The sequence below is a fragment of the Nerophis lumbriciformis genome, linkage group LG27 (assembly GCF_033978685.3).
Source record: "Nerophis lumbriciformis linkage group LG27, RoL_Nlum_v2.1, whole genome shotgun sequence".
In the NCBI taxonomy this organism is placed as follows: Eukaryota; Metazoa; Chordata; class Actinopteri; order Syngnathiformes; family Syngnathidae; genus Nerophis; species Nerophis lumbriciformis.
The window spans coordinates 18,890,235-18,917,500 of NC_084574.2; the positions used below are offsets into that span (position 1 = coordinate 18,890,235).

The 27,266-nt window shown below is 38.7% G+C and overlaps 2 protein-coding genes across 3 annotated transcripts in view; both read left to right on the forward strand.

The window, feature by feature from the left end:
• The window catches only part of LOC133624654 (adhesion G protein-coupled receptor E5-like), a 51,714-nt gene extending 41,118 nt beyond the window's left edge, over positions 1 to 10,596 (forward strand). Inside the window, exons 13-18 of one of the 2 annotated variants that reach the window (XR_012051250.1) lie at positions 2,102 to 2,319; positions 2,391 to 2,549; positions 5,929 to 6,097; positions 6,169 to 6,270; positions 6,342 to 10,299; positions 10,361 to 10,596. Coding sequence is in view for 1 of the 2 variants with exons in the window: in XM_061988425.2 (XP_061844409.2) it covers positions 2,102 to 2,319; positions 2,391 to 2,549; positions 5,929 to 6,097; positions 6,169 to 6,270; positions 6,342 to 6,383 (690 nt within the window). In the remaining variant the exon portion in view is untranslated. Of the gene's footprint in view, positions 1 to 2,101; positions 2,320 to 2,390; positions 2,550 to 5,928; positions 6,098 to 6,168; positions 6,271 to 6,341 lie in introns of both variants that reach the window. The other variant, XM_061988425.2, reaches the window with a different exon arrangement.
• Positions 10,597 to 13,771: 3,175 nt separating this feature from the next.
• LOC133624653 (long-chain fatty acid transport protein 4-like) overlaps positions 13,772 to 27,266 on the forward strand; it is a 26,778-nt gene continuing 13,283 nt past the window's right edge. Inside the window, exons 1-4 of the mRNA XM_072916464.1 lie at positions 13,772 to 14,098; positions 14,175 to 14,307; positions 25,529 to 25,580; positions 26,482 to 26,649. Coding sequence (XP_072772565.1) covers positions 13,899 to 14,098; positions 14,175 to 14,307; positions 25,529 to 25,580; positions 26,482 to 26,649 — 553 coding nt within the window. The 5' untranslated portion in view covers positions 13,772 to 13,898. The remainder of the gene's footprint in view (positions 14,099 to 14,174; positions 14,308 to 25,528; positions 25,581 to 26,481; positions 26,650 to 27,266) is intronic.

A 27,266-nucleotide genomic window follows, 5' to 3' on the forward strand; every position in this document is an offset into this window, starting at 1 on the left:
CAGGTGTTCACATATTACGATGTCGATCACATTAAATCCACACCTTTTTGTTTTGGCCCCGCCGCCGCCAGTGAGAAATTCAACTTCCTCATCTCAGAATGAAAGAATCTGATTGGCTCTCCTTTGTCGCTAACCCTCACCCTCTTTTTGCATATTGTACGGTGTTAAAGAACTGTAATTGGATATATTCCAAACTTGTGCCACCCATTTACAAGACGCAATTAAATATGACTGGATTATGTTTCTGACAACTTTTCGTCTCGTTTTTTATTTGTTGACACTGGTTTACTGAGGGCTGAGAGGAGGGGTGTGTGTGTCTGTGTATGCACAGACTTTACCTGCTCAGTGGCCTTGTGGTTAGAGTGTCCGCTTTGAGACTGGAATGTCGTGAGTTCAAACCCCGGCCGAGTCATACTAAAGACTATAAAAATGGGACCCATTGCCTCCCTGTTTGGCACTCAGCATCAAGGGTTGGAATTGGGGGTTAACTCACCAAATGATTGCCTAGCACGGCCACCGCTGCTGCTTACTGCTCCCCTCACCTCCCAGGGGGTGAACATGAGGATGGGTCAAATTTGTCTCCTTTTCAGGGGATTTCTCCGCCAATAATTTTGTCAACTTGTAATATCGTATATATTTTGTGGGTATGTTAAAATGTACCCCTACGTAGGGCCGGCCTGGTTTGAATCCATAAATGCATAAATAAGTATATAAATAAAACCTAAACCAAATGAAAAATACTGTATTTACCGGACTGTAGAGCGTACCGTTATCTAAGCCAAAAGAAATAAAATGTTTTACATATATTAGCCGCAAATATATCCTAGTACGAAATATTTTGTAAATGTTTATTTACATACCTTAATTGTTTTCAAACGGTGCCTGTAAAGTGGCTGATCAAACAAAACAGAAGTCATCTTCATGGACCCACTACCTGCGGAAGCTATCTCTCCTATCAGCTAAACAGACTCGACAGTAGCGTTTTGGTGAATTTATGAAACTGAATCAATACAAAAAGAATGTCATTGTAAGTTAATGATACTGACACAGACACATGTGTTAGCATATCCACTAATGCTAACGACGCTAGCTTGATTACACTATGATAGCGCACACAAATATGCATGTAAACACTTCAACAGACATCCCACATGTGACGGTTTAGTAATTATGAATAGTTTTAGTTATACTGTAAAACTTACAAACGTTGCTTGGAGTGATGAATGAAGAATACTTTCGAGCAGCAACGCTATGGACGGATATATTTCCGGTTCAAGGCATGAAACAAGAAGAACAGTTTCAACACGCAGCCCTTGCAGCGCGTGAACTCGTCCAAAAGATGGCGCCATAGCACAAACAGTAACACACCTTTTCAGTGTCTCTGTCGGTGTAATATGAAAACTATTTGTTAAAATACAAAACATTATGGGCGAAAAATCTATAAATTAGCCGCACCGTTTTATAAGCCACAGTTCAAAGCGTTGGAAAAAAGTAGCAGCCTATAGTCTGGAAAATACAATGAATGCAAAAACAGCCTTTTCTTTGCGTATATGAATTTATTTATTTTTTGTGGTAAAAACACAACGCTTTAAAGTACAAATTTATGAAATTGACAGTTAAGTTGCAACAACTAGTCTAAGCCTAAAACAACAATGATTGTCTACCTCAATTTTTTTCTCAAGAGTGTGCACAACAGAACGCAGCACTGCTACAGACAGTGCAAATACATTACAGTGCTTATACTGTATTCCGACAAAGTGTGTATGTTACAGCATGCCTAATACCATGCTTCACACACATCTTGTTGGTCTGTGAAGGCATCTATCGTCTGTATTTTAAACTTTTCTGAACCATCCCATCATGGTCATCGTAAACATTCCCTAAGATGATTACTGCTTTTAAACCAGGACGCTCAGAATCTTGTCCTAAGATAGTGTTGCGGTTATCTGATGGCAAAGTTGAAAAAGCAATGCTTCACTGTCTTGATTCAAAATGTTGTCTTTATAAGGTTGGTTGGCCTCGTATAAACACAGCAAGAGTCCTTTCATTCCTCTGCTCACCATGGAACTTCCGCTCATCGTGTGTTTATGTTGCATTACAGGGCGGCTGCAGGTTTATTGCCGCCATGCTCCATTTTTTCTTCTTGGGAGTGTTTGCATGGATGCTACTAGAGGGTGTGCAGCTGTATCGGATGGTGGTCCTGGTCTTCAACGTCACCATCAGGCCCCTCTACTTATTCCTCTTCGGCTACGGGACACCCTTGGTTATCGTCATAGTGTCTGCCATCATCAGACCCAAAGGATACGGCACTAAGGATCTGTGAGTGTGTGCAGAAAACTACAAACGTTTGTGTTTGAGTGGGAGTTTAGTTTCCCGTCTCCCCACTGCAGCTGCTGGCTGTCCCTCCAAGACGGCCTCATCTGGAGCTTCTATGGTCCCGTGTGCGTCATCATCTTCCTCAATGTCTTCTTTTTCATCGTCACTGTTTGGAAGCTGGCCCAGAAGTTTTCCAGCCTCAACCCCGACCTCAGCAAGCTGAACAAAATAAAGTCAGTGAGCACCTCTTTTTGCATTTGCAGTTTTGCAACACGAGCGACTATTACACACTGTACATACTTTGAATTATACATAATACACACCGACATGGTTAATTAGAAGATAGGCTTTTCTCTCAATGCAGGCTGCCTGTTAAGATTTATTGAAGTGGTTTAATTATGTTTTGTTTTAGTTGGCATTTAATTCTGCTCTCTTTTTTTAATGTGTTAGTGCAAGTTTCTAAGTGCCACAAAAATCCCAGAGTTTTGATTGATTGATTGAAACTTTTATTAGTAGATTGCACAGTACAGTACATATTCCATATTCAATTCATGGTAAATGAGTTTTAATGAACATCAATATTAAAACAAATCTACAATTAAATAAACATATTAAATAAACATAATTACTTAAATTTGCCCATAATTATTATAATTAGAATGAAATTTATAAATGTGTTATTAAATGTCAGTATTTTATTTTAAGTGTAAACATTGATGTAAAATATTAAGTAATTAAGTAACTATTTCAGTATTTAATTAATCATTTAGTCATTTAATTAAGTATTGATTTCATTATTTCGTAATTTAATCTCATACTGTATTTCCCAATTTAATTATTTTATGAATTAAATAATTATTTTATAATTTAATTAGTTATTTAATTATTTCATGAACCTGTGTGTCAGTGCTTCATGCATTTATTTTATCTGTCAAACTCAGCCAACAAAGTCAGTGGGCAGTGCTAACACGGCTCCAGTCCAATAATTGCTTTGGTCTGAAAGCCTGAAACTTTTGGAAGTGGTTCAAAACATGGCGGTTAAGGAGAATATACTCACGCTTTTTCAGGAGTAAGTGGTTGATATTTTAAACCTTGTGGAGTGTGTGGAATTTATTGAAGTTGTCGGAGTTATTTCCGCACTTCCCGACCAAGGAGCAGTACAGCTTTGCTTCTCTGGTGGAAGAGTTCAACAGACAAGCTGGGCAACCAATCAGGTCTTAGGACCCGCCCACTGACTTTGACGGCTGAGTTTGACAGATAAATAAATTCATGAAGCGCTGGTTCATGAAATAATTTAATAAAACAATAAATCATGAAATAATGGTATCATGTGTTAATTAAATAATTAATTTAATATTGAAATAAATGATTAAGTTATACAAATATATATACTTTTACATTAATGACAAAATAGCACATTTATATATTGGATTCCAATTATAATTAATTAATGATACATTTAAGTCATTATTTAAAGACTTATTTATTTGAATTTGTCCCATTTGACACGCCATAAAAAATAGAGTAAAATAGTATGTTCTACTGTGTAACAAGAAAGACAGATTAGTGTCTAGATTAAATTCACAAATGATAATATAATTACATTTTGGAAAGCTGCACTTTTCTGTTTGAACAAAATAAAGTGTAACGTCTGAAAGTGAAAATGAATACAATTAGTGAAATTAGATACCTGCGTGTAGCTGGTTTGTTGTTTTCAGTACCACCATTTCGCAGCAAAATAATGAAAATAAGTAGGTTATTTTCATTATTTTGTTGCAAATACTCTGCGTGTGACTACGAGTGATTTGTCATGAGGTTTGATATTAGATTAAATAATGAAGGAAAACATCTTGTACTCCCCGCTCGCATAACCAATACTTAACAGTCATTGCAAATCACATATATACAATACATATTTATAATTCCACTTCTCAGCCATACTTAGCTCAGCGAGCTAGCTTGCGCTGTGGTGCAGTTGGAAGATGTCATCATCCAGACCATACCTTATCCCAGAGGTTCTTAACCTTTTTAATTTCGGGGCCCGGTACCCACTTAAATATTAACACTGAATTAGTAATCTTACTCTTAATTTTTGTCACATTCAATAATTATATCAAATCTACTTACAGTTTAACAGGATAAAGCTTTTCAAATGATACGAAAGCATTAATCACAAAGATTATTATCAAGGCTTAGGTCAGGCTGATTACAACAATAAATACTAATCAAATAAAAGGCAAACAATGGACTCAACAACTGATGAAAAATACATTTATAAACAATTACCCAGTGCTAAAATACATACATTGTAACTAAATTAAATTCAAATAAAAATAATAATATATATGTTTATTAAATAAGCTGTCAATAAAATTTAAGTGCAAATGAAAACACAGCTTCACCAATTAAGTCCTAATTTTTGCGCTTAAGAAACTTCTCTATGACTTAGCGCCAGACTTCTTCTGTTTGTTTGATATTGGCGTTACTGCCACAAGTGGTGGACAAATGCATTATAACTGAACAACAACTACGGACCACGGCTGAAAAACTAATATTTTTTGGCGGCCGTCTATGGCAGGCCTGGGCAATTATTTTGCCTCAGGGTGCCAAATTTAGAGAAAAAAATGTGTCTGGGGGCCAGTTTATCTATTTTTAGGAACACTAATACAAAACCTCACAATAATGTCTGAATGCTAAAAACGTTATGACAGACTGCCTTAAAAAACGGAATGGAATTTAAATGTTTTTTTACTGAATGAGAACCCAGAATGTACATGAAAATAAAGAATGTGGGATTTACAATATTAACTATGAACGATAAAACACTGAATATTGACAACATATGAACGTCACACCCCCACTCGACATATTTTACGATCAAGCGAAACGCAACAAAATGCAACAAACAGTGAAATATGAACGCGAAGGGTAAAAAACAACAACATTAACAATCTGATGTATCACTAAGCTTTAGAACTTTGTTGTAAAAATTCCCTTCCGCGTCTGTCCCTGACACCCGCATTTCAGGCTGGCCACTGTGGAAACACTCCCCACCCACACTGCTTGGTGCCTCGTCTGAGCTGCTGAGCCGTAGATGACCATAGTAACATAGTAACTAAATAGATTACCATAGTAACTAGTATATCATGCAAAAGCGCAGATTCCATCCATCCATCCATTTTCTACCGCTTATTCCCTTTGGGGTCGCGGGGGCGCTGGAGCCTATCTCAGCTACAATCGGGCGGAAGGCGGGGTACACCCTGGACAAGTCGCAGATTCAAACCATTGAAATACTTTGTATAGTTCAAGGTCATTTGAAAAACATCACTGCACATCATAATGGCAGCTATAGTTTCGATCTTAAAGATCTAAAAAAAATATTTGGGAATGTCCGGCGGGCCAGATTGCAAAGCTTAACATGCGGCCCCTGGCCCTTAATTTGCTCAGGTCTGGTCTACGGGGTGCTCGCGGCCCAACAATAGGCCACGGCTTTATGGTTAAGAAACGCTGCCTTATCCGATACCAGTATGATCTGATATCTAATTTCTAAGCCAAATTATATCAGATATCACTCATGCCAACCTTCCTGTCACTCTCTTCTGTGCTTTGCAGAACCTTCACGGTGACAGCCATAGCCCAGATGTGCATTCTGGGACTCATGTGGGTGTTTGGAGCCTTTCTGTTTAAGAAGGGCCACATTGTGGCAGAATACTTCTTCACCATCTTGAACAGCTTCCAGGGAGCTCTGGTCTTCATCATGCACTGCCTTCTATCCAAGCAGGTGAGACGTCTCTCTGTTCAAGTCCATAGACAGACAATTTATTCGCCATGGTTGTCTGCTGCCCTTTGCAGGTGAGAGAGGAGTACTACAACTTCCTATCCTGCATATGCACGCAGAAGAAAAAAAGATACTCTGACTTCAGTAGTACACGTCCATCCAATAGCCAATCACAAGTAAGATTTGTGTGATTTAGCACCTCCCTCAAACACTAGCTTCTATTTGTAATGTTCTTTTTGTCTTTTAGGGTTCTCGGAGTGGGCAGAACACTGGAGAATCCCAAATATGAGTAGCTCCCTGTATTAGATTGTAATTAATTGATACACCTTAATTGAGCCGAGTCATCCTGATGGTGCATTCAGGTACCAAGATAGTGTTTGTCATGTCATAAAGTTAAATTCAGAGTGGCCAATGCAGCCAATCCACCAGTAGACATAGGATTATGAAGAATTTCATCTTGAACATATCTTTATCATCATATAAGCTATATTACGTAGTGCGGTATTGACTATTTATTAAGTACAAACATTATAGATTTTATCATGGGAGACTTTTCCTAGTACAACAATGGGTAATATCTTAAGGGTCCCTTAGAGAAGATAGCCTCCCTGCACTGTATCGAACCATACGAGTTGATTTCATTGTGGACAAAACATAATTTATAAAATGCCTCAAGTGTGGTGATCACACAACTCCACGAGGTATCAAACAAAATACGTATCTTGAATCACTTTTGGCACATTTTGGGGATGGGCCGAACACCACTTTTTCATATCCATTACGAATGGCCACCATGGACGATACTGCACAGTCTACCGAGTCAAATTCCTTGTGTGGTAAACGAACTTGGCCAAAAAAGCCGATTCTAATTCCGCTGCTTTTTGTATCTGCTGATACTGATTCCAATCCAATACCTTCTTTTCTCCTTGCATGTTATTAAACTAGATTTGAATGCATGTATTTTGGTCAAAATACATGTTTAAAAACACCGCGTTCAAACTGGGCAACAAATATATCTAATTATTCAGTTGGATTGTTTGATATTTGCTACAGTAGTACCTCAACTTATGAATGAATCAGAATTAATTTAAGTTGCCCCCCAAAACAGCACGATTTTAACATGTAACATGCCGTTTAAAAATAAAAACAATCTTTTAAGTGATCTCAATTGGTAACACTTTAGTATGGGGAACACATATTCACCATTAATTAGTTGTTTATTAACATACAAATGAGTAACATATTGGCTCTTAATTAGTCATTATTAAGTACTTATTAATGCCTTATTCTGCATGGCCTTATTATACAACCAGTAAGCCATTAACTAAGAGTCTTCCCTCAATAACCTCAGAATTACTGCTTATTAGTAACCCTAACCCTTATATGTTCCCCTAGTCTCCAAATAACTCTAAATTAAGTCTTTGTTACTTTAATAACCAAGTAATTAATGGTGAATATGTTCCCCATACTAAAGTGTCACTGAAATATTGTATATAAACTATACAAGAGAATGTGCTACTAACAACTACAGTAGTTTTATTAAGTAATGTAATCATACAACATTTACCTAGGAGAGTGGACTTCTACGGTATTTCCTTCCAGCTGCTTCTTAGTCAAACACACCATCAGCAGTTTGATGTTTTTTTCTTTAATTCAACAAATATCATTCACTTCACTGTCCTTCACATTCACTTTTTTTGTTCCAATTTTCGGAAAACAAAGTTATGTTGATCTCATGTTATAAGCTAATGCTAGCGAGTAAGATCAGATGTTTTGGGCGGATCTTACGGGAGTCACTGTGACATTTGCTAGACCAACTCAAGGCGGGGATGCTTGTGACGCAAATTTGTGCTTGCAACTTGAAGCATAACAACAAGCCGGTTGAAAACTCTTATTTTAAAACACTCTTAAGCTGGGGCACTCTTAAATTGAGGTACCGCTGCATTATATATTAATTATCTTTAGATTGGTTTTTATCAATTCAATTTCCCACAAGATGATTCAAATCATGCACCTCAGCTACTGCTGCTTAAACTGCACAAAGCTTTTAGTAGCATTTTTTAATGGTTGCCAGACACAGCAGTACCATTCAATAAAAGTGACTAAAGTAAAAAATATTTGCAAAAGTTAAATCTGAGGCAAAGGACAAATGAATTAGAATTCCAGTGAACTGAAATACTTCACATTTAAAATGGCCTACACTTGAATAACAATAACACAGCTAAATAAAGCAAGGCAATGTTATTTATAGAGCACAACTCGTACACAAAAAATTACAAGAGGGCAAAAATAAAAATATAAAATATTCATAAAAATAGTCGTAACTCAAATTAAAATCAGGAAATAAAATCATCATAAAACAATCATAATTGAAAAAATAAAATAGTGTAGATACAATTATTTCAGTTGTCATATGCACAATAAATAGAAGGTTTTTCAACCTGGCTTTGAACATTGCCAATGTTGAAGCCTGTCTCACAACTGCAGGGAGACTATTGTAGATTTTAGGAGCATAAAACTAAAATGCAGCCTCACCATGTTTGGTCCTGACTCTCGGCACCAGCAGGAGACCACTCCCTGGGGTTCTTAGAGGCCCAGATGGTTCATATGGTTCTAACATGTCAGAGATGTACTTTGGCACTAGACCAGGGAATTACTTGTACACAAGGAGAACTGTTTTAAAGTCTATTCACTGAGCAACAGGAAGCCAGTGCAGTGACCTAAGCACTGGACTAATATGGTCGTATTTCCTGGTTCTATTCAGGACTCGAGCAGCAACATTTGGATGTACTGTTGCTTCCTTACAGCTCGTTTAGAGAGCCCAGTTAGAAGACAATTATAGTAGTCAAACCTGCTGGAGACAAAGGCATGGATTAATCTTTTAAGTCTGATTTAGACATTATTCCTCTGATTTTGGCAATGTTTTTCAGTTGGTAATAAGCTGCTGATGGTATTGACTTAATGTGGCTGTTAAGAAGGTGCTGCAGTGTTGACCATAACTTCAATCATTATTGTTTATAAACTTACAATTAGTAGCGTATCCACTTCAAAATATACAATAGGACACGGTACCTGCCCAGTATCGGACCATCCCTATAGTTATTTTGCTCGGAGTACACTTTCTATATGTGTGCATTATCGTTACTTTAAGGGCCGACTGAAACAAATGAGGCCCAAAAAGATATTTTGGGAGTTTGAAAACTGTTTATCTGTGCACATTCCTGTGATCAAAATGTGTTTGTGGATTAAAACCCCAAGTTAATTTTCGTTTTTTGTAAAAGCTGCTCTCCGCTTTGCGTCAAAGTTACTGCAAGGTTTCAATCTTGGGAGAAATATACCTTAAATCGTATTGTCGCACTTTTCCTTTTTTTTTTTTTTTTATATCCAGAAACAAGCTTCATTGTTTGCTTTTCATGACTTGAAAACGCTCTTCTTCCTATAGAACAGTAGACTTGATGTGAAGTAATTTATAGAGCTGAATCCTACAGTAGGATGTCAGAGTGTCCCACTAGAAGACGACAAGGACAATCTTTTGGTGTAAAAGTCCTGTATGTTTGTTTACATTTCAATCTTGTCATGCCGTCTTTGACAAAATAACTGTTCTTTAGTACGAAGTTTAGCTGCATTTATTTTCTAGAATTCTTTTATGCGTTTTTTTTTTGGCATCTGGTGAATGTAATATTTTGACTATTGACTAGTGAAGGTATATAAACATATTTTTCTACTTTGTTGTTTTTCTACTGTTTTCTTGAAAGATTATGCACCAGATATTTTATTAAAGTTTCTGTCATTACACTGGACTCTGGCTGACTCAAGACACTATGAACAATGTGCAAAGATAATCATGCACAATTTTGATTGACACTGTCCCAGCTGATTTGAAGGTAAATCAGCAACAAGTCAATTCCAATACTTATTCTAATTCTTAAGAGGTCAAAGTTGACTGTCTAATTCTCAAAAGGCGTTCCTCACTAGTCACAAGCCTGCCCTAAAAAAAGGTTACCACCTGGATTTGTTGCAGTTGGTCAGGTCTAGCTTCAGCAATGGTATGTGTCCAAAGAATGAGGTCATCTGGTTATCCTACCTTCCATTAATTTTCTACCGCTTGTCCCTTTCGGGGTGGCTGGAGCCTATCCCAGCTGCACTCGGGCGCAAGGCGGGGTACACCCTGGACAAGTCTCCACCTCATCGCAGGGCCAACACAGGTAGACAGACAACATTCACACACTCGGGCCAATTTAGTGTTGCCTATCAACCTATCCCCAGGTGCATGTCCTTGGAGGTGGGAGGAAGACAAAGTGCCCGGAGGGAACCCACGCAGTCACGGGGAAAACTGGAGACCGGGGATCGAACCCAGGACCTTCTTATTGTGAGGCACAAGCACTAACCTCTGTTTCATGTTTGCTGGCATCTTGCCATTTTGAGGACAATGTGATTAAATCAGATCAATGACCCTTAAAAGTTCATCTGGTTATGACCAGGTTATTTATTAACAATGTGTTTTTTCTTATTTATATAGCAATGTTCAAGAAGCCGTTATTTATCCACTCCACGGTCACACTTAATCTAAAATAAAGACTGACTATTACAGCAGGGGTGTCAATTTTTTTTCATTGAACTGACCTGAACCCGATGAATTAGAACGGAGACTGAGAGCCAGGCCTCCTTGACCAACATCAGCGCGTGACCTCACCAATGCGCTTTTGGAAGAATGGTGGAAAATTCCTATAAACACACTCCGCAACCTTGTGAACAGCCTTCCTAGAAGAGTTGAAGCTGTAATAGCTGTAAAAGGTGGACTGGCATCATATTGAACCCTATGGGTTAGGAATTGGATGACACTTTAAGTTCATATGTGAGTCAAGGCAGGTGGACAAATACTTTTGGCAATATAGTGTATATATATATATATATATATATATATATATATATACAATTTTAGTTTTTTGCTCAAATCTTTCAAATTATTGCAGTCCTATAAAGAAAATTATCAAACATGTAATGTTTTTTTTTTTTTTTAAATCTTGCCCCGCTTGAAGGCGTTTTGAGGTCACATATAGTAAAATAACTCATGTTATGCAAATGTATACTAATTGAAAACTGACATTTCATCAAAAGAGGTTAAAATTGAAATAAAAACAAAACAAAATGTTTTATATTTTTGTTTTGGGCTGAAGTTGATTGAGATTTGAACATATGAGCATTATTTCTTTTTGAATTTTTTTTTACTCCAAGTTGTGTTTGTCTTTGTGGTATTGTGGATTAACTCCCCTGGTGACATGACCGGTAGGCCCAGGTCTTATCTTGTGTTGCTTTTGCTTTTATTCTTCCCTACGCCTGTGTTTAGCTCTTGTCTATCGCTCCTATTTTGGTTCCTTTTTCATGTGTGTCGTCCTGCTGTGACATGACCACTTATTGAGCCCTGTTCCCCGCAGCAGCCTTCATGTATTGATTAGTGTCCCCACCTGCTGTCTACATTAAAACTTTATATCCCCGGTCTCACCATTCACTCGGCGCGGGTACATTGTTCGCTATGCTCATATAGCTTTTCCATGATCACCGTTAGCTTTAAGCCTTAAGCTTCATGTGCACTTATTGTGATACAACCCTGTTTTTGTATTTTTGTTCTGTCATGGGATTAAAAGACAAATTAATACCATGCCATGTCAAAACGTGACACATGTATCGTAGACCCGCGAAAGAATTGGACATTGAGATTTCAGAACTTTCTTAAGAAAAATCAGGACCATGAGCCGGTCTATTCAGATCTATTTTCATACAAAAGGCGCACTGGATTATAAGGCGCATTAAAAGGGTCATTATATGATTTTTTTTTTTCTAAATGTAAAACACTTCTTTGTGGTCTACAAAACATGTAATGGTGGTTATTTGGTAAAAATGTTGCAAAGATTATGTTTTACAGACCATCTTCAAGTCGTTTTCTGACCATCGCTTCAGAATTTGCTGTTTCGTGGGCGGTCTTATTTACGTGGCTCCACTTCAACGGCTTCTTCTTACTAGTCATTTTTAGCGCTTCCATAGCGACTCTACTGACAAATATAAATTAGAACTGTACGCTACATTTTATTAGAAATGACAACAGCGGAGGATGAATGCCCCACAACAAGAGGATAGAGAAAAAGAAGGACCTTACTGACTACAGCGCTGACTTATAATGGCGGAAACAAGCCCATATTCTTATAGACTTATGCAGATCCCAAACACACATCAGCAGGTACCAATAGGTAACAAAAGTTGGTTGTGCATAATATTGCGAAACAAAACACCAGATAATATATCTCATAATAGGTGCCCTTTACACAGACTATAATAATATCCGTATGTTGAAGCACAGTACGTCTGACTACTGTAGCCTTAATGCTCTGCGTTCCATCAAGCGGTGCGGCTTCGTAGCTTCCCAAAGTACAACTAAAACAGTCTGACAGATTTTTGAGCGCCGCGTGTAATGTTCTAGTGTCTCAATGAAACATCAAAGCAGGGATCCCAAAACTTTTTGACTCGGGTGGCCACATTGAGTTTTTAAAATTTTGGCCGGGGGCCGGGCTGTGTATGTGTGTGTGTGTATATATATATATATATATATATATATATATATATATATATATATATATATATATATATATATATATATCCATCCATTTTCTACCGCTTATTCCCTTCGGGGTCGCGGGGGGCGCTGGAGCCTATCTCAGCTACAATCGGCCGGAAGGCGGGGTACACCCTGGACAAGTCGCCACCTCATCGCAGTATATATATTCCTCGCGCACTTGCTGTGCGCTCGCCCAACATATCGATGGGGAAAATGCATTTTTAGACAATATGAATTGCCTGAGCGGCTAGGAGACCCCGAGAGTAGCAAGCAGTAGACGATGTATTAGAAAGAACAGATTTAACAAAATAATAATAAAAAAAAATATATATATCATTTTTTTTAGCTTGGGACGTTCCGCGGTCTGGATTTTGGGGGTCCCCTGCATCAAAGTTTTGGTGTTGCTTACTTATGGGTACCTGCTAGCATTATTTATTGAACAGGCGTCAACCTGCAGTCCACACGTATCGCTTATGTCTGACTGCCATCTGCTGGTCACACTTATCATTACACCATGTACCAAATAAAATTGCTTCGAGGTCGGTAAGCACAAGCAGAAATATTAGGTGTACCAGGTTATAAGGTGATTTTTGAGAAAATTAAAGGATTTTAAGTGCGCCTTATGAATGGAGTGACACAAAAAGTATTATGGCCAAAAATACAGCAAATATTTATTAAAAGGACGAAAAAGTTAGCCTTTTTCTTCTGAGGGTAAACAAAAGACTTTGAGACATGGCAATAGTACCAAGCGTCGTTTATGTTTGCATAACAAAGTTCATTATTACCTAACGGAGAATTACATAATGTAAATTACAGTATTTGCCTAACTATTTAGTTCCATGTCACAATGACTTCTTTCAAAAATACTTTTGCATGCTAACAGTGTGTAGACTGAGATGTATTATTCTCTGTACAGTGAATGGGATGAAGGAGAACATGGGAACGTAACAGTTGTTGACATAACCGAGACTTGAGTGACAACGTTGCTGTGAGGCCAATGAATGCCGCTGAGGGCAGAGCTGCAGTGACGTAAGAGTTGTTGCTCCAACCTGCTCGTCCCTCACATTTCTGCTCAGACAAGTACGCCCTCTGACTGCAAAGCTTGACTTGTCCGGAGTCCCGCGTGTCACTTTCACCCAGGTGAGCATCTTCTCACCTCCAGATAACAAGCCTGCGCTGTGAGTGACATCCAACATGGCCGTGCAGGTCAACATGTGTCCCATGAGTGCCGTCATTGGCTGCTTCACTGTGATGGGGGCTCTCCTGCTGCTCCCCTCCAACTGGATCAGCACTGTCTTGGCGCTGCTGTTCCACAGAACAGGCAGAGGCCTGTTCTGTGGAGGCTCCTGGAAGTTCATCTTGGTGGCTCTGTGCACCTGCAAACGGGACTTTTTGTAAGACAGCGTCTTTTTCTCCCACTTTCTCTGCTGGATCAGTTTGCTCATATTCCTGCTTGTTTCTGCCTGACAGATGTCTGCTCGTTTTATTGCGAGTGAGGTTGGCCATGTACCAAAACGCAAGGAGGACTATACCCGCCTTGTTTGCAAAGATGGCAGCACGGCACCCGGACAAGCCTGCCCTCATCTACGAGCCCACAGGAGAGGTGAGTTCCCCTTATAATGTGTAATATTTCAATTGATTAAAAATAAGAAATACTACTGCATAGGGTTGACCCAATACCAATATTTTCGGTACCAAAATGTATTTCAATACTTTTAAAAAAAAAGGGCACCACAAAAAATGCTCACCTGCACCCGGGCACTAATCAGAGACCTACTTATTCCTGTTTTTCGCCACACACTGTCTGGCTTTCTTGTTTGCACTTCGCAACAGTTACATTGTGTACTTTTTGATTCCTATGCCTGTTTGTATGCTAAGCTTTCACGCTAGTCTTTTTCTTAGCTTTGCTACCTGTGCTATCGGCACGCTTGTTTTGTTTTTCTGCATTTCCTGCATGGTTTATGGACAATAAATAAATTCCTTACCTGCACCTTGCCTCCGGAGTTCCGTCTGCATCTTGGGAGAACGATCCACGATCCCCGTCGTTACAACATCCTAAATTAAGACTTGTATATTGTTGCGTTTGGACCAGTTGTTCCTCCCAGGGAATTCAAGTTGCTGGTCGCTCCCAAGCTCTTTACGACACTTAAAGCTGAGTAGAAGAACCACCAGAGACAGAATAGGTATTTTGTAATATATTTGCAAAGCTTTGTAAACATACTGAGACCAGTCCAGCATAGAACATTCAATCGCGCAGCTAAGATGGTCTGCCCCCCAAAAATGGAAAACTTCTATTCTATCAAGTCTCTCTCCCCCTCGCAGTCTTGTCCCTCCAGCCCAAACACATGCCCATTGTCCTCCGCACCTGGACATAAGAATAGATAAGAAGAAGGAGTATCTCTCTTTCTTACATTCCATATTCAAGGTGAGCACACAGTATTTGCAGACAACCAAAAGACCACAATTGGAAGAAAAACACTAGCTGTTTTGTAATATGATTATGAAATAAAAGAAGTAACACTTAAATTCGGATATATGTAAATATCTGCCTCCGACAATTTAATATGATTATGAAATAAAAGAAGTAACACTTAAATTCGGATATATGTAAATATCTGCCTCCGACAATATGTAGAAGTTAGCAGGACTTTTAAGATAGAACTAAGTATTTTATTTTGAAAACAAGCATTATTCAACTTGCAAATCCTAAATTAGGAATCCTCGAGAGTTTCTTTGTGGGGAAAACCAAAATATCTCATTTGAATAGGTATTTTCTTAAATGTTTTTTTTTTTTTAAACTAGAATAGACAAATTATGACTACAATTAAGATTTACATGTAAAGTCAATGACTAAAAATCAGTAAATACCTCGCAAAACTAGGGACATTTCTAGAAATTAAATAATCTGCAGTGCATCCGCATGTCTTTCTCTTTTATTTGTGTTGTAAATAGTGAAACACTGCTAGTAAGAGGCAACTAACAATGCAGGTAATGGGGATGTGATCCAATCTGCCAATAAAGCCCACTTAAAAAACCTCCAACACAGTTTTATATACATGCTGTGAATATATATGTATTGTAGTAACAGGTGCATTAATAATAACATTTAATATTTACAGTATTTTTGTCAACTTCTTTCTTGGGCGCATAGCTATGCCTTTACCATGCGCTCTGTGAACTCAATGTCAACAACAGCAACAACATAGAGAGCACTTTATGTGTTTGCTACCACTAACTACAGACTTTGTAAGAGCCTTGGAGCATTATCATGTAGTATTATTGCGAAACGTTTTAAATAATGCCAACAGACGGGATGGTTGTATCTTTCAGCACTTGTGCTGAATTCAGAATAATCCTCACTTCTTTGATAAAAATGCTTTCTAGTGGTTTTGAGATCGTCTTATGCTGCATTCCAGTGGTTGAGAGCCATATAGTATCAAGTTGGTAGCGTGCGGATCTTCTATTACTATTTAGAATATACAGAAAAGATGATGACGATGCGCAAAATTCCAAAAAAAGTGCTGTTCCCCTTTAAAGTAAATTAAAATTAGTCTCGGACCATTTCCTGTGCGACTCAAGCTCGCCACAACATGTTAGAGACCTGATTTGGTTTTATCCACTTCATCTGGACGGTATGGGTGGATGCCTGTCAAGGACTCACATTTGAGACATATGCTGTATCCTGACCTTGTTTTTTTCCCCCTCATCCTTGCGGCGCTCCCTAGAGAATGTCACTTGAGACAACTGCCCTTGTGGCCCTTAGCTGAAAGTGCCACCGTCTACATTGCTGCATCTGCTGAATATACTTTAGTCCAGTAATATGTTAATGTTAATCAATCAATCAATCAATCAATGTTTATTTATATAGCCCTAAATCACAAGTGTCTCAAAGGGCTGCACAAGCCACAACGACATCCTCGGTACAAAGCCCACATAAGGGCAAGGAAAAACTCACCCCAGTGGGACGTCGATGTGAATGACTATGAGAAACCTTGGAGAGGACCGCATATGTGGGTAACCCCCCCGCCCCCCTCTAGGGGAGACCGAATGCAATGGATGTCGAGTGGGTCTGACATAATATTGTGAGAGTCCAGTCCATAGTGGATCCAACATAATAGTAAGAGTCCAGTCCATAGTGGGGCCAGCAGGACACCATCCCGAGCGGAGACGGGTCAGCAGCGCAGAGATGTTCCCAGCCGATGCTGAGGCGAGCGGTCCACCCCGGGTCCCGACTCTGGACAGCCAGCACTTCATCCATGGCCACCTGACCTGCCCCCCCCCCCCCCCCCCCCCCCCCCCACAAGGAAAAGGGGAGCAGAGGAGAAAAGAAAAGAAACGGCAGATCAACTGGTCTAAAAGGGGGATCTATTTAAAGGCTAGAGTATACAAATGAGTTTTAAGATGGGACTTAAATGCTTCTACTGAGGTAGCATCTCTAATTGTTACCGGGAGGGCATTACATAGTACTGGAGCCCGAATAGAAAACGCTCTATAGCCCGCAGACTTTTTTTGGGCTCTGGGAATCACTAATAATCTGCTATATCTCTCATCATTGCCTCTCGCAGGCAGGGGGCCAGAGACAATTACTCGATGCCTGGACATCTTTCTAGCGAGATCACAAGTCCTGGCTATGTTTCTCTTTGTAATCTCTGACTGTCTCATTCTAGTGTCATTGGAGCCAACGTGTACAAATATATTCGCATAACTAGTGGTGCGATTAGCCTGTCGTATGTGTTTACTAGGCCTGTTGCGAGTTAGCTCCCTAAGATTAGCTTCAATGTCAGGTGCTCTGGCACCGGGGATACACTTAATTGTGGCTGGTTTGCTAAGCTTTATGTTTCGGGTGATGGAGTCCCCTATGACTAAGGTGTGGTGCCCGGTAGACTGGGGTGTAGGACTAGCTAAAGAGCTAAATCTATTATGCGTCTCAACCGGTACACCGTAGCTTGTAGGCCGCTTAGGACTACTACAGGCTGGGCTAGTTAGCTCGCTACAGCTAACGCTAGCAGATGTGTCTGCAACATCTAAAGTTACGAGATTACTCTGCTCTAACTGGCGGACACGGCCGTCTAGCAGAGCCAGCCTCTCCGTGAGTAAGGTGCAAGACGCGCAGGAAGCCATACTCACGGTGTTTTCTGTCACCGAGTGAAGTTCCTGCTGTCTTCCGAGAAGTCGTGGTCACGGTGTGCGGGGAGCCGCTTCCTTCCGACCAGTGATTTTTTGATGGATTTTTGGAAGAAAAAAAAAAAAATACTACCTGCAATTCTGTACTTGCAGAGTAGCGACAGTCATAATAATAAAATAACCATAATTTTTAAAGGAGCAGTAAATCAAAAACCTATATTATCTGACTGCTCGTGGTTTAAACATATATATTTTTTTTAAATGTATTTTTACAATGACTAATTATTTTTAATGAAAATTACTGACATACCGTACAGGCGGGGAAGCAGTCCCAGAGACAACAACGAACAGTCTCTTTAATATTTGGATACTTTGTTGTCATCGAGTTAATGACGTCTGGAGGCCATCACTTTCGCTTGATGATTATTTATCTATCAATCAATCAATCAAAGTTGACTTATATAGCCCTAAATCACGAGTGTCTCAAAGGGCTGCACAAGCCACAACGACATCCTCGGCTCAGATCCCACATCAGGGCAAGAAAAAACTCAACCCAATGGGATACAAACCTTGGAGGGGACTGCAGATGTGGGGACCCCCCCCTGGGCGACCGGTGCAATGGACGTCGAGTGGATCTAGCATAATATTGTGAGAGTCCAGTCCATAGTGGGGCCAGCAGGAGATCATCTTGAGTGGAGACAGGTCAGCAGCGCAGAGACGTCCTCAACTGATGCACAGATGCCGTAACTTAACAAGACTGTGAAATATGGATCAAGAATCAAAATACTTAGATCAGTGTTTTTCAATCTTTTCTGAGCCAAGGCACATTTTTTTCATTGAAAAAATCCAGAGGCACACCGCAAGCAGAAAACATAAAAAAATGAAACTCAGCAGCCGATACTGACAATAAAAAGCTGTTCTCGCAATTGTTGGATATGAATTCAAACCATAACCAAGCATGAATCACTATAGCTCTTGTCTCAAAGTAGGTGTACTGTCACCACCTGTCACATCACGCCGTGACTTATTTGGAGTTTGTTGCTGTTTTCCTGTGTGTAGTGTTTTAGTTCTTATCTTGCGTTCCTATTTTGCTGTTGTTTGTCATGTATGGATGTACTTTGTGGACGCCGTCTGCTCCACACGCTGTAAGTCTTTGCTGTCGTCCAGCATTTTGTTTTTGTTTACTTCGCAGCCAGTTCAGTTTTAGTTTCATTTTGCATAGCCTTCCCTAAGCTTCAATGCCTTTTCTTAGCGGCACTCGCCTATTGTTTATTTTTGGTTTAAGCATTAGATACCTTTTTACCTGCACGCTGTCTCCCGTATATTGTGATTACGACAAACCATGTTCCCGACATCTACAAAGCAATTAGCTACATGCTGCCACCTACTGATATGCCGAGCTCGAGACAGAACAGACTCTCAACAACGGCACATTATTTGCGGATTATAATTACTGGTTTGCATTAAATATTTTTAACCCAATTAGGTGAAAATACATAATGTCCCACGGCACACCAAACAATATCTCACGGTACACTAGTGTGCCGCGGCACAGTGGTTGAAAAACACTGACTTAGATGAATAGAAGAATGGAATGGATGGTTATGTATGCAGTGTCTGCTTGTTCAGTTCAGTTCAGTCTCAGTTTATTTGGAACATGCATACGATACAATGTAATGCATCACATATTTCCAGTTGTTTCATTACAGCACGTCCGAAAAGGAGTAGGAAGAAGCAGAGTTTATTTAATCGTACCCCTTTTCATACCGTAGCGATTGTATCCAATTTCCTTGTTGTCTGTAACAGAACAGTGAATGAATAAATAATAAATAAATAATATACCATAGTAAGTAAACAAATATTAAATATATAAATAATCTTTATGTCGAAAAAAAAAAGGGTTCAAGATGTTCATCATAATTCTTGTTCTGTGTACTTTGTGAACACTTGTAGTTTAAACAGCCTTTTAAATTGAATTATATTGGTGCTTTGTTTGATTTCTTTGGTTAATCCATTCCATAATTTAATTCCACATACGGATATGCTAAAGGTTTTAAGTGTTGTACGAGCACACAAATGTTTTAAATTAGATTTTCCTCGAAGGTTATATTTCTCCTCTTTTGTTGAGAAGAATTGTTGTACATTTTTGGGTAGCAGGTTATAGTTTGCTTTGTACATCATTTTAGCTGTTTGCAAATGCACCAAATCGTTGAATTTCAATAATTGTGATTTAATAAATAAAGGGTTTGTATGTTCTCTATATCCAATATCATGTATTATTCTGATTGATCTTTTTTGTAACACACTTAGTTAGTGAAGCGCACATTTGTGGTTATTTCCCCATATTTCTGCACAAGATATGGTAACACTAGTGAGCAGTATATGAAGGGATTTTTGGTCTAGAACATTTTTTGCTTTATTCATTATTGACGTGTTACTTGCTACTTTATGTTGTATATGTTTTACATGAGATTTCCAGTTCATTTTATCTTTTATTATTACACCCAAAAATGTGTTTTATTTTACCCTTTCAATATCTACTCTGTCTATTTGTATTTGTGATTTCTAAGAAATCAGAAGAGCAATGATGTAGTAGTAGAAATGTGTCCGATTTTCGTGAAAACATATGTGATCGCTGATTAATGCTGATTAATAATTTAATGCCGGTCTCAAATGCAGATGCTCTCTGGCTGACACTATTTTTCGTCCCCCGGCTGACAAGCTAACTGCTGATTATGTGTCTCCATACACACTCCCTTAAATTAATAATAATAGACTTAGACTTAGACTTCCTTTTTATTGTCATTCAAATTTGAACTTTACAGCACAGATAAGAACGAAATTTTGTTACCTAAGCTCATGGTAGTGCATGATAAAAAAGCAATAAGGTGCATATATAAATAAATAAATATATATAAATAATATATAAATATATATATAAAATAAATAAATATATATAAATATATTGTACATATAAATATATTGCACTTTTTCACATGCGTCCACGTTTATGGATGTATGTTATATTGTCTTTTCACCTACTTTACAGAAAGTACCGTATTTTTGGGACTATAAGTCGCAGTTGTTTTCATAGTTTGGCCGGGGGTGAGACTTATTCTCAGGAGCGACTTATGTGTGAAATTATTAACACATTACCGTAAAATATCAAATAATATTATTTAGCTCATTCACGTAAGAGACTAGACGTATAAGATTTCATGGGATTTAGCGATTAGGAGTGACAGATTGTTTGCTAAACGTATAGCATGTTCTATATGTTATAGTTATTTGAATGACTCTTACCATAATATGTTACGTTAACATACCAGGCACGTTCTCAGTTGGTTATTTATGCATCATATAACGTACACTTATTCAGCCTGTTGTTCACTATTCTTTATTTATTTTAAATTGCCTTTCAAATGTCTATTCTTGGTGTTGGGTTTTATCAAATACATTTCCCCCAAAAATGCGACTTATACTCCAGTGCGACTTAAATATGTTTTTTTCCTTCTTTATTATGCATTTTCGGCCAGTGCGACTTATACTCCGAAAAATACGGTAGTAAAATAAGGAAGTTGTTTAAATATTGTATTGATATTGTTAAACTGTCAATGGCACTCAGCATAAATACATTCAACAATTGACACGTTTTAAAATAATGCAGACAGACGGGATGGTTGTATCTTTCAGCACTTGTGCCCTCCTGCTAGATTCAGAATAATCCTCACTTCTCTGATAGAAAAAACTGCTTTCTAGTGGTTTTGCGATCGTCTTATGCTGCGTTCCATTGGTTGAGAGCCAAGTTGAGAGCCATCCATCCATCCATCCATCCCTTTTTCTACCGCTTGTCCCTTTCGGGGTGTTTTTCAACCTTTTTTGAGCCAAGGCACATTTTTTGCGTTGAAAAAATGCGGAGACACACCACCAGCAGAAATCATTAAAAAACTAAATTAAGTTGACAGTAAAAAGTCGTTGTCGCAATTGTTGGATATGACTTTAAACCATAACCAAGCATAGATCACTATAGCTCTTGTCTCAAAGTAGGTGTATTGTCACCACCTGTCACATCACGCCGTGACTTATTTGGAGTTTTTTGTTGTTTTCCTGTGTGTAGTGTTTCAGTTCTTGTCTTGCGCTCCTATTTTAGTGGCTTTTTCTCTTTTTTTGGTATTTTCCTGTAGCAGTTTCATGTCTTCCTTTGAGCGATATTTCCCGCATCTACTTTGTTTTAGCAATCAAGAATATTTCAGTTGTTTTTATCCTCCTTTGTGGGGACACTGTTGATTGTCATGTCATGTTCGGATGTACATTGTGGACGCCGTCTTTGCTCCACAGTAAGTCTTTGCTGTCGTCCAGTATTCTGTTTTTGTTTACTTTGTAGCCAGTTCAGTTTTAGTTTCGTTCTGCATAGCCTTCCCTAAGCTTCAATGCTTTTTCTTAGGGGCACTCACCTTTTGTTTATTTTTGGTTTAAGCATTAGATACCTTTTTTACCTGCACCCTGCCTCCCGCTGTTTCCGACATCGACAAAGAAATTAGCTACCGGCTGCCACCTACTGATATGGAAGAGTATTACATGGTTACTCTGTCGAGGTCTAGACAGCACCGACACTCAACAACAACACATCATTTGCAGACTATAATTACCGGTTTGCAAAAAATATTTTTAACCCAAATAGGTGAAATTAGATCATCTCCCATGGCACACCAGACAATATCTCATGGCACACTAGTGTGCCGCGGCACAGTGGTTGAAAAACACTGCCTTATAGTATCAAAGTTGGTAGTACGCAGATCTTCTATTACTATTTAGAACGCACAGAAAAGATGATGATGACGCGCAAAATTCCCCAAAAAGTGCTGTTCCCCATTAAAGTAAATTAAAATGAGTCTCTGACCATTTCCTGTGCGGTATTGGTATCAACCGATCTCACTCATAGATGATCAGTATCGGAATCGGCAGCATAAAACCCTAAATCCCTAGTACAAATATACTACAAAAAGAAATAAAGCATGGGGTGCCATGTCATCTGCTGGTGTCGGTCCACTCTGTTTCCTGAGATCCAGGGTCAACGCAGCCGTCTACCAGCAAGTTTTAGAGCACTTCATGCTTCCTGCTGCTGACCTGCTCTATGGAAATGGAGATTTCAAGTTCCAACAGGACTTGGCGCCTGCACACAGCGCAAAATCTACCCGTGCCTGGTTTACGGACCATGGTATTTCTGTTCTAAATTGGCCCGCCAACTCCCCTGACCTTAGCCCCATAGAAAATCTGTGGGGTATTGTGAAAAGGAAGATGCAGAATGCCAGACCCAAAAACGCAGAAGAGTTGAAGGCCACTATCAGAGCAACCTGGGCTCTCATAACACCTGAGCAGTGCCAGAAACTCATCGACTCCATGCCACGCCGCATTAACGCAGTAATTGAGGCAAAAGGAGCTCCAACCAAGTATTGAGTATTGTACATGCTCATATTTTTCATTTTCATACTTTTCAGTTGGCCAACATTTCTAAAAATCCCTTTTTTGTATTAGCCTTAAGTAATATTCTAATTTTGTGACACACGGAATTTTGGATTTTCATTTGTTGCCACTTCAAATCATCAAAATTAAATGAAATAAACATTTGAATGCATCAGTCTGTGTGCAATGAATAAATATAATGTACAAGTTACACCTTTTGAATGCAATTACTGAAATAAATCAAGTTTTTCAAAATATTCTAATTTACTGGCTTTTACCTGTATGTATGTATGTATATATATATATATATATATATACATATATATATATATATACACAGTGACGTGCGGTGAGGTTGATGGCTGGTGAGGCACTGACTTCATCACAGTCAGATTTACAAACATATGAACCCTAAAGAGTATCTTATTCACCATTTGATTGGCAGCAGTTAACAGGTTATGTTTAAAAGCTCATACCAGCATTCTTCCCTGCTTGGCACTCAGCATCAAGGGTTGGAATTGGGGGTTAAATCACCAAAAATGATTCCCAGGCACGGCGCCGCTGCTGCCCACTGCTCCCCTCACCTCCCAGGGGGTGATCAAGGGGATGGGTCGAATGCAGAGGACAAATTTCATTACACCTAATGTGTGTGTGACAATCATTGGTACTTTAACTTAACTTTAACTTTACACATACAAACTGTAGCACACAAAAAAGCACATTTAATAAAAAGAACGTTATTATGGTCTTACCTTTACTTAGAAATTAAGTCCATGCGCCGCAACTAAAGCCCTCACTTAAACTTTCCACGTGCAAGATTGAATCTATTTAAAAAAGTGTAACCGAGGGTTTATAAATGTCGCCTATACTGTATGAAACTACAAAATAACAAACACGGAGGCTCCAGTTTACACGAGGACCACTTTATTTACCTTCTTTCAAAAACCTCCGCAACGTGACATCACTTACGCTCTTAGCGCCTTCAAAATAAGCTTATACTATATAACAGCGCATAACAGGAACTTAACATCACAAAGAGGAAAGCCCATGAAAATAGGTTACAAAAGTTATTTAATAAGAAGCCAAAAAGTGCAAAAACAATAATGTTCGTGTTGGAGGAGTTGTGAATTAGGTACACCTGCAGTCTGCAGGTGTATCTAATGTTGTGTCCCTGCAGTCATTCACAACTCCTCCAACACCAACATTATTGTTTTTGCACTTTTTGGCTTCTTATGAAATAATTTTTCTAAATAGATTCAATCTTGCACGTGGAATGTTTAAGTGTGGGCTTTAGTTGATATAACAATTCTACGGCGGGGGTGCAGGAGGCGAGCCTCAGCCAGTGCATCTTTTGCAGCCGTTTTATGATCGCTCAGCACAAGAAATACTTTACACACATACAGTTGTTGACAAAATACACTGTACATTATATACCTCAGCTAACTAAACTATGGAAATGTATAATATAGTTCATATAGCAATATGGCCTCACTGCACAGCAGGCCAGCAGTTAGCCGAGTCCGTCCATGTTGAGGCACTGAGTGACGTGCCTCAACTGGCTGCTGTTCACCGCACCGTCTGTTCTCAGTATTTGAACGGCAAATGTGAAAATTCAGCGATTTTGAATAAAAATAATCTAAAACTGGTGAAGTTAAATGGAAAATAACTGTATAGTATAATCACTGGATACATATAACAATTTAAATTTTTTTTTTTCTTTTTACATTTTTTTTCTTTCCATGATGGCAGGTGAGGCCCTGCCTCACCTGCCTCTAGTGACTGCACGTCACTGTATATATATATATATATATATATATATATATATATATATATGCATGTGTGTGTGTGTGTGTGTGTGTGTATTATAATAATATAATGGATATATAATTAATAATTATTAGATTTTAATTTTAAGAGTAAGTGAAAGTTCAACTCCTACCTTGTATAGGACATGAACCGTGATGACCTCTTTAAAGCTTTGTAATCACTCAGAAATATCAAGCAGCTAAAAGTCGAACATGGATAAGTGTGGAGAGAGTTTTATTTTGTATGTTTCCCATCATGCCTTGCAATGGGTGTAATTTTGATTTTTTTTATGGTGATGGCAGATTTGTTTTTATATTATCCACAATGTGTGTTGACTTTTTGCGGTGGCTGAATTTTTTTTCCTGCACCATGACTAAGAAAGGTTGTTTGGTTTGGGTTATACAGGTAAATTATGTGCTTGAAATGTCAAGAAAGTACACATCATGGTCATTGACCTGAGTTTCTCACATTACCGACAAGATGGTGACAGTTTGCCACCTGTCAGAACCCTGGGTATTTACATTTATTATGAAAACACCCCGCACGGCCAGGTTGCTTATTGAAATTGAACTAGAGACGACAGGAAATTGAACCTGTCGTCTCGTGGGCCAAATTGAAGATGCCGGTGGGTCGGTGTTTGAACACCCCTGAGTTAAAATGTATTAATTTTAGCATTGCGTAATTGTCTGTAAATTTATTTTCATCAGTTTTCATCAGTCCCTTATTTTTTACTATATTTGATTAGTATTTATTTTTGTAATCAGCCTGACCTAAGCCTTGGTAATAATCTTTGTGATTAACACATGCTTTCATATCACTTGACAAGGTTGTAAACTGTACGTAATTTAGATATAATTATTGACTACCAAGATTACTCATTCAGTGGTAATATTTGAGTGGGCCCCAGGTCCCTCTGTGGTTAGGCCCCGAGGTTAAAATGGTTAAGAAACACTGGTATCTAGTGGTACGCCAAAGAATCACTTGATTAAAGTACAGTGTTTTATTTTCCTATATTCAAACACAGTGTTACTTTTCACTGTGTGTAATGTTACATTGGCCAAAAATATTAAATAAACTTGTTAAACAAAATATTTGCCTTGTTTTAATGAATAACTAGGCCTAATACGCTACTGTATTTTAATGTTGGTCATTATGGTGGTACTTGGAGAGCAAAGTTTTTTCTGAGTTGGTACTTGGTGAAAAAGTTTGAGAACCACAGTTACAGAACGTGTACTCATCAGTACAACATGCAATAACTTCAATAACACTGACATAGATGTGTTCACCCAACAATATACTGTTATTATTGATTCGTTTTATACATACAGTAGCATTTATTTTTGCTTGAGAGACACTAACTCAATAATGTCTGCTCCTGTTCCAGCCGTGTTTGAGATTAGAGGGTCATTGCACTCCAACATGGTTTTGTTCTGCAGCGGCGAACAATCCGAAAAGGAGACCCTAGCCGATTTCAAAGTTGAGAGTCTGGATGAACTGCTGGCATGTGCCCCCAGGCGCCCGCCCAGCTGCACGCTCAAAAAGACATTCAATGGTGAGTGTATGATCACATATCTTAAATATTGCAACGTTATGATTGCAACACCTCCATTTTTAAAGCATGTGTTTGCATGCCAGAGCAAAAACAAGCATGCACCTACACACACAAACTCTTCCCCAATACATTACAAAAAAAGTTTTTTTTGCATTAAATATTGAAAAACAAAAGTACTTTCTCGTGGGGTTTTAATTGTTTTTTATTGTGTTAATTTGCTTGTCTGTTCTGTTTTGACATATTTCTACATGACATTCCAGAGGTAATGCTTGTCAAGTCTTTGCATGCACAGTCAGAAACCTTTTGGGTTGTGAAGGCGATACAAACATGTGAAGGAATGATGGGGGAGGTTCTGGTTGCGCTTCACATGTGGCCTAAAGTTTAGAGAGCTGAATGGATCCGACCGCTTCCACCCTCCTAGAAGGACTTTTTCGACAAAATGTTGGAAGTGCGTCTTTTTTATATGACCCAAAATCCATTGGTTCCCCCATCTGTTGGAATTTGTCCTAAAATGTTTGATGAGCAAGTTCTTCCTCACAAAACTCAACCTGCCGTTGGTGACCTAGCTTTGTGCATCAATGACAGCCATATGCACCTTCCCCAAACTGTTCCCACAA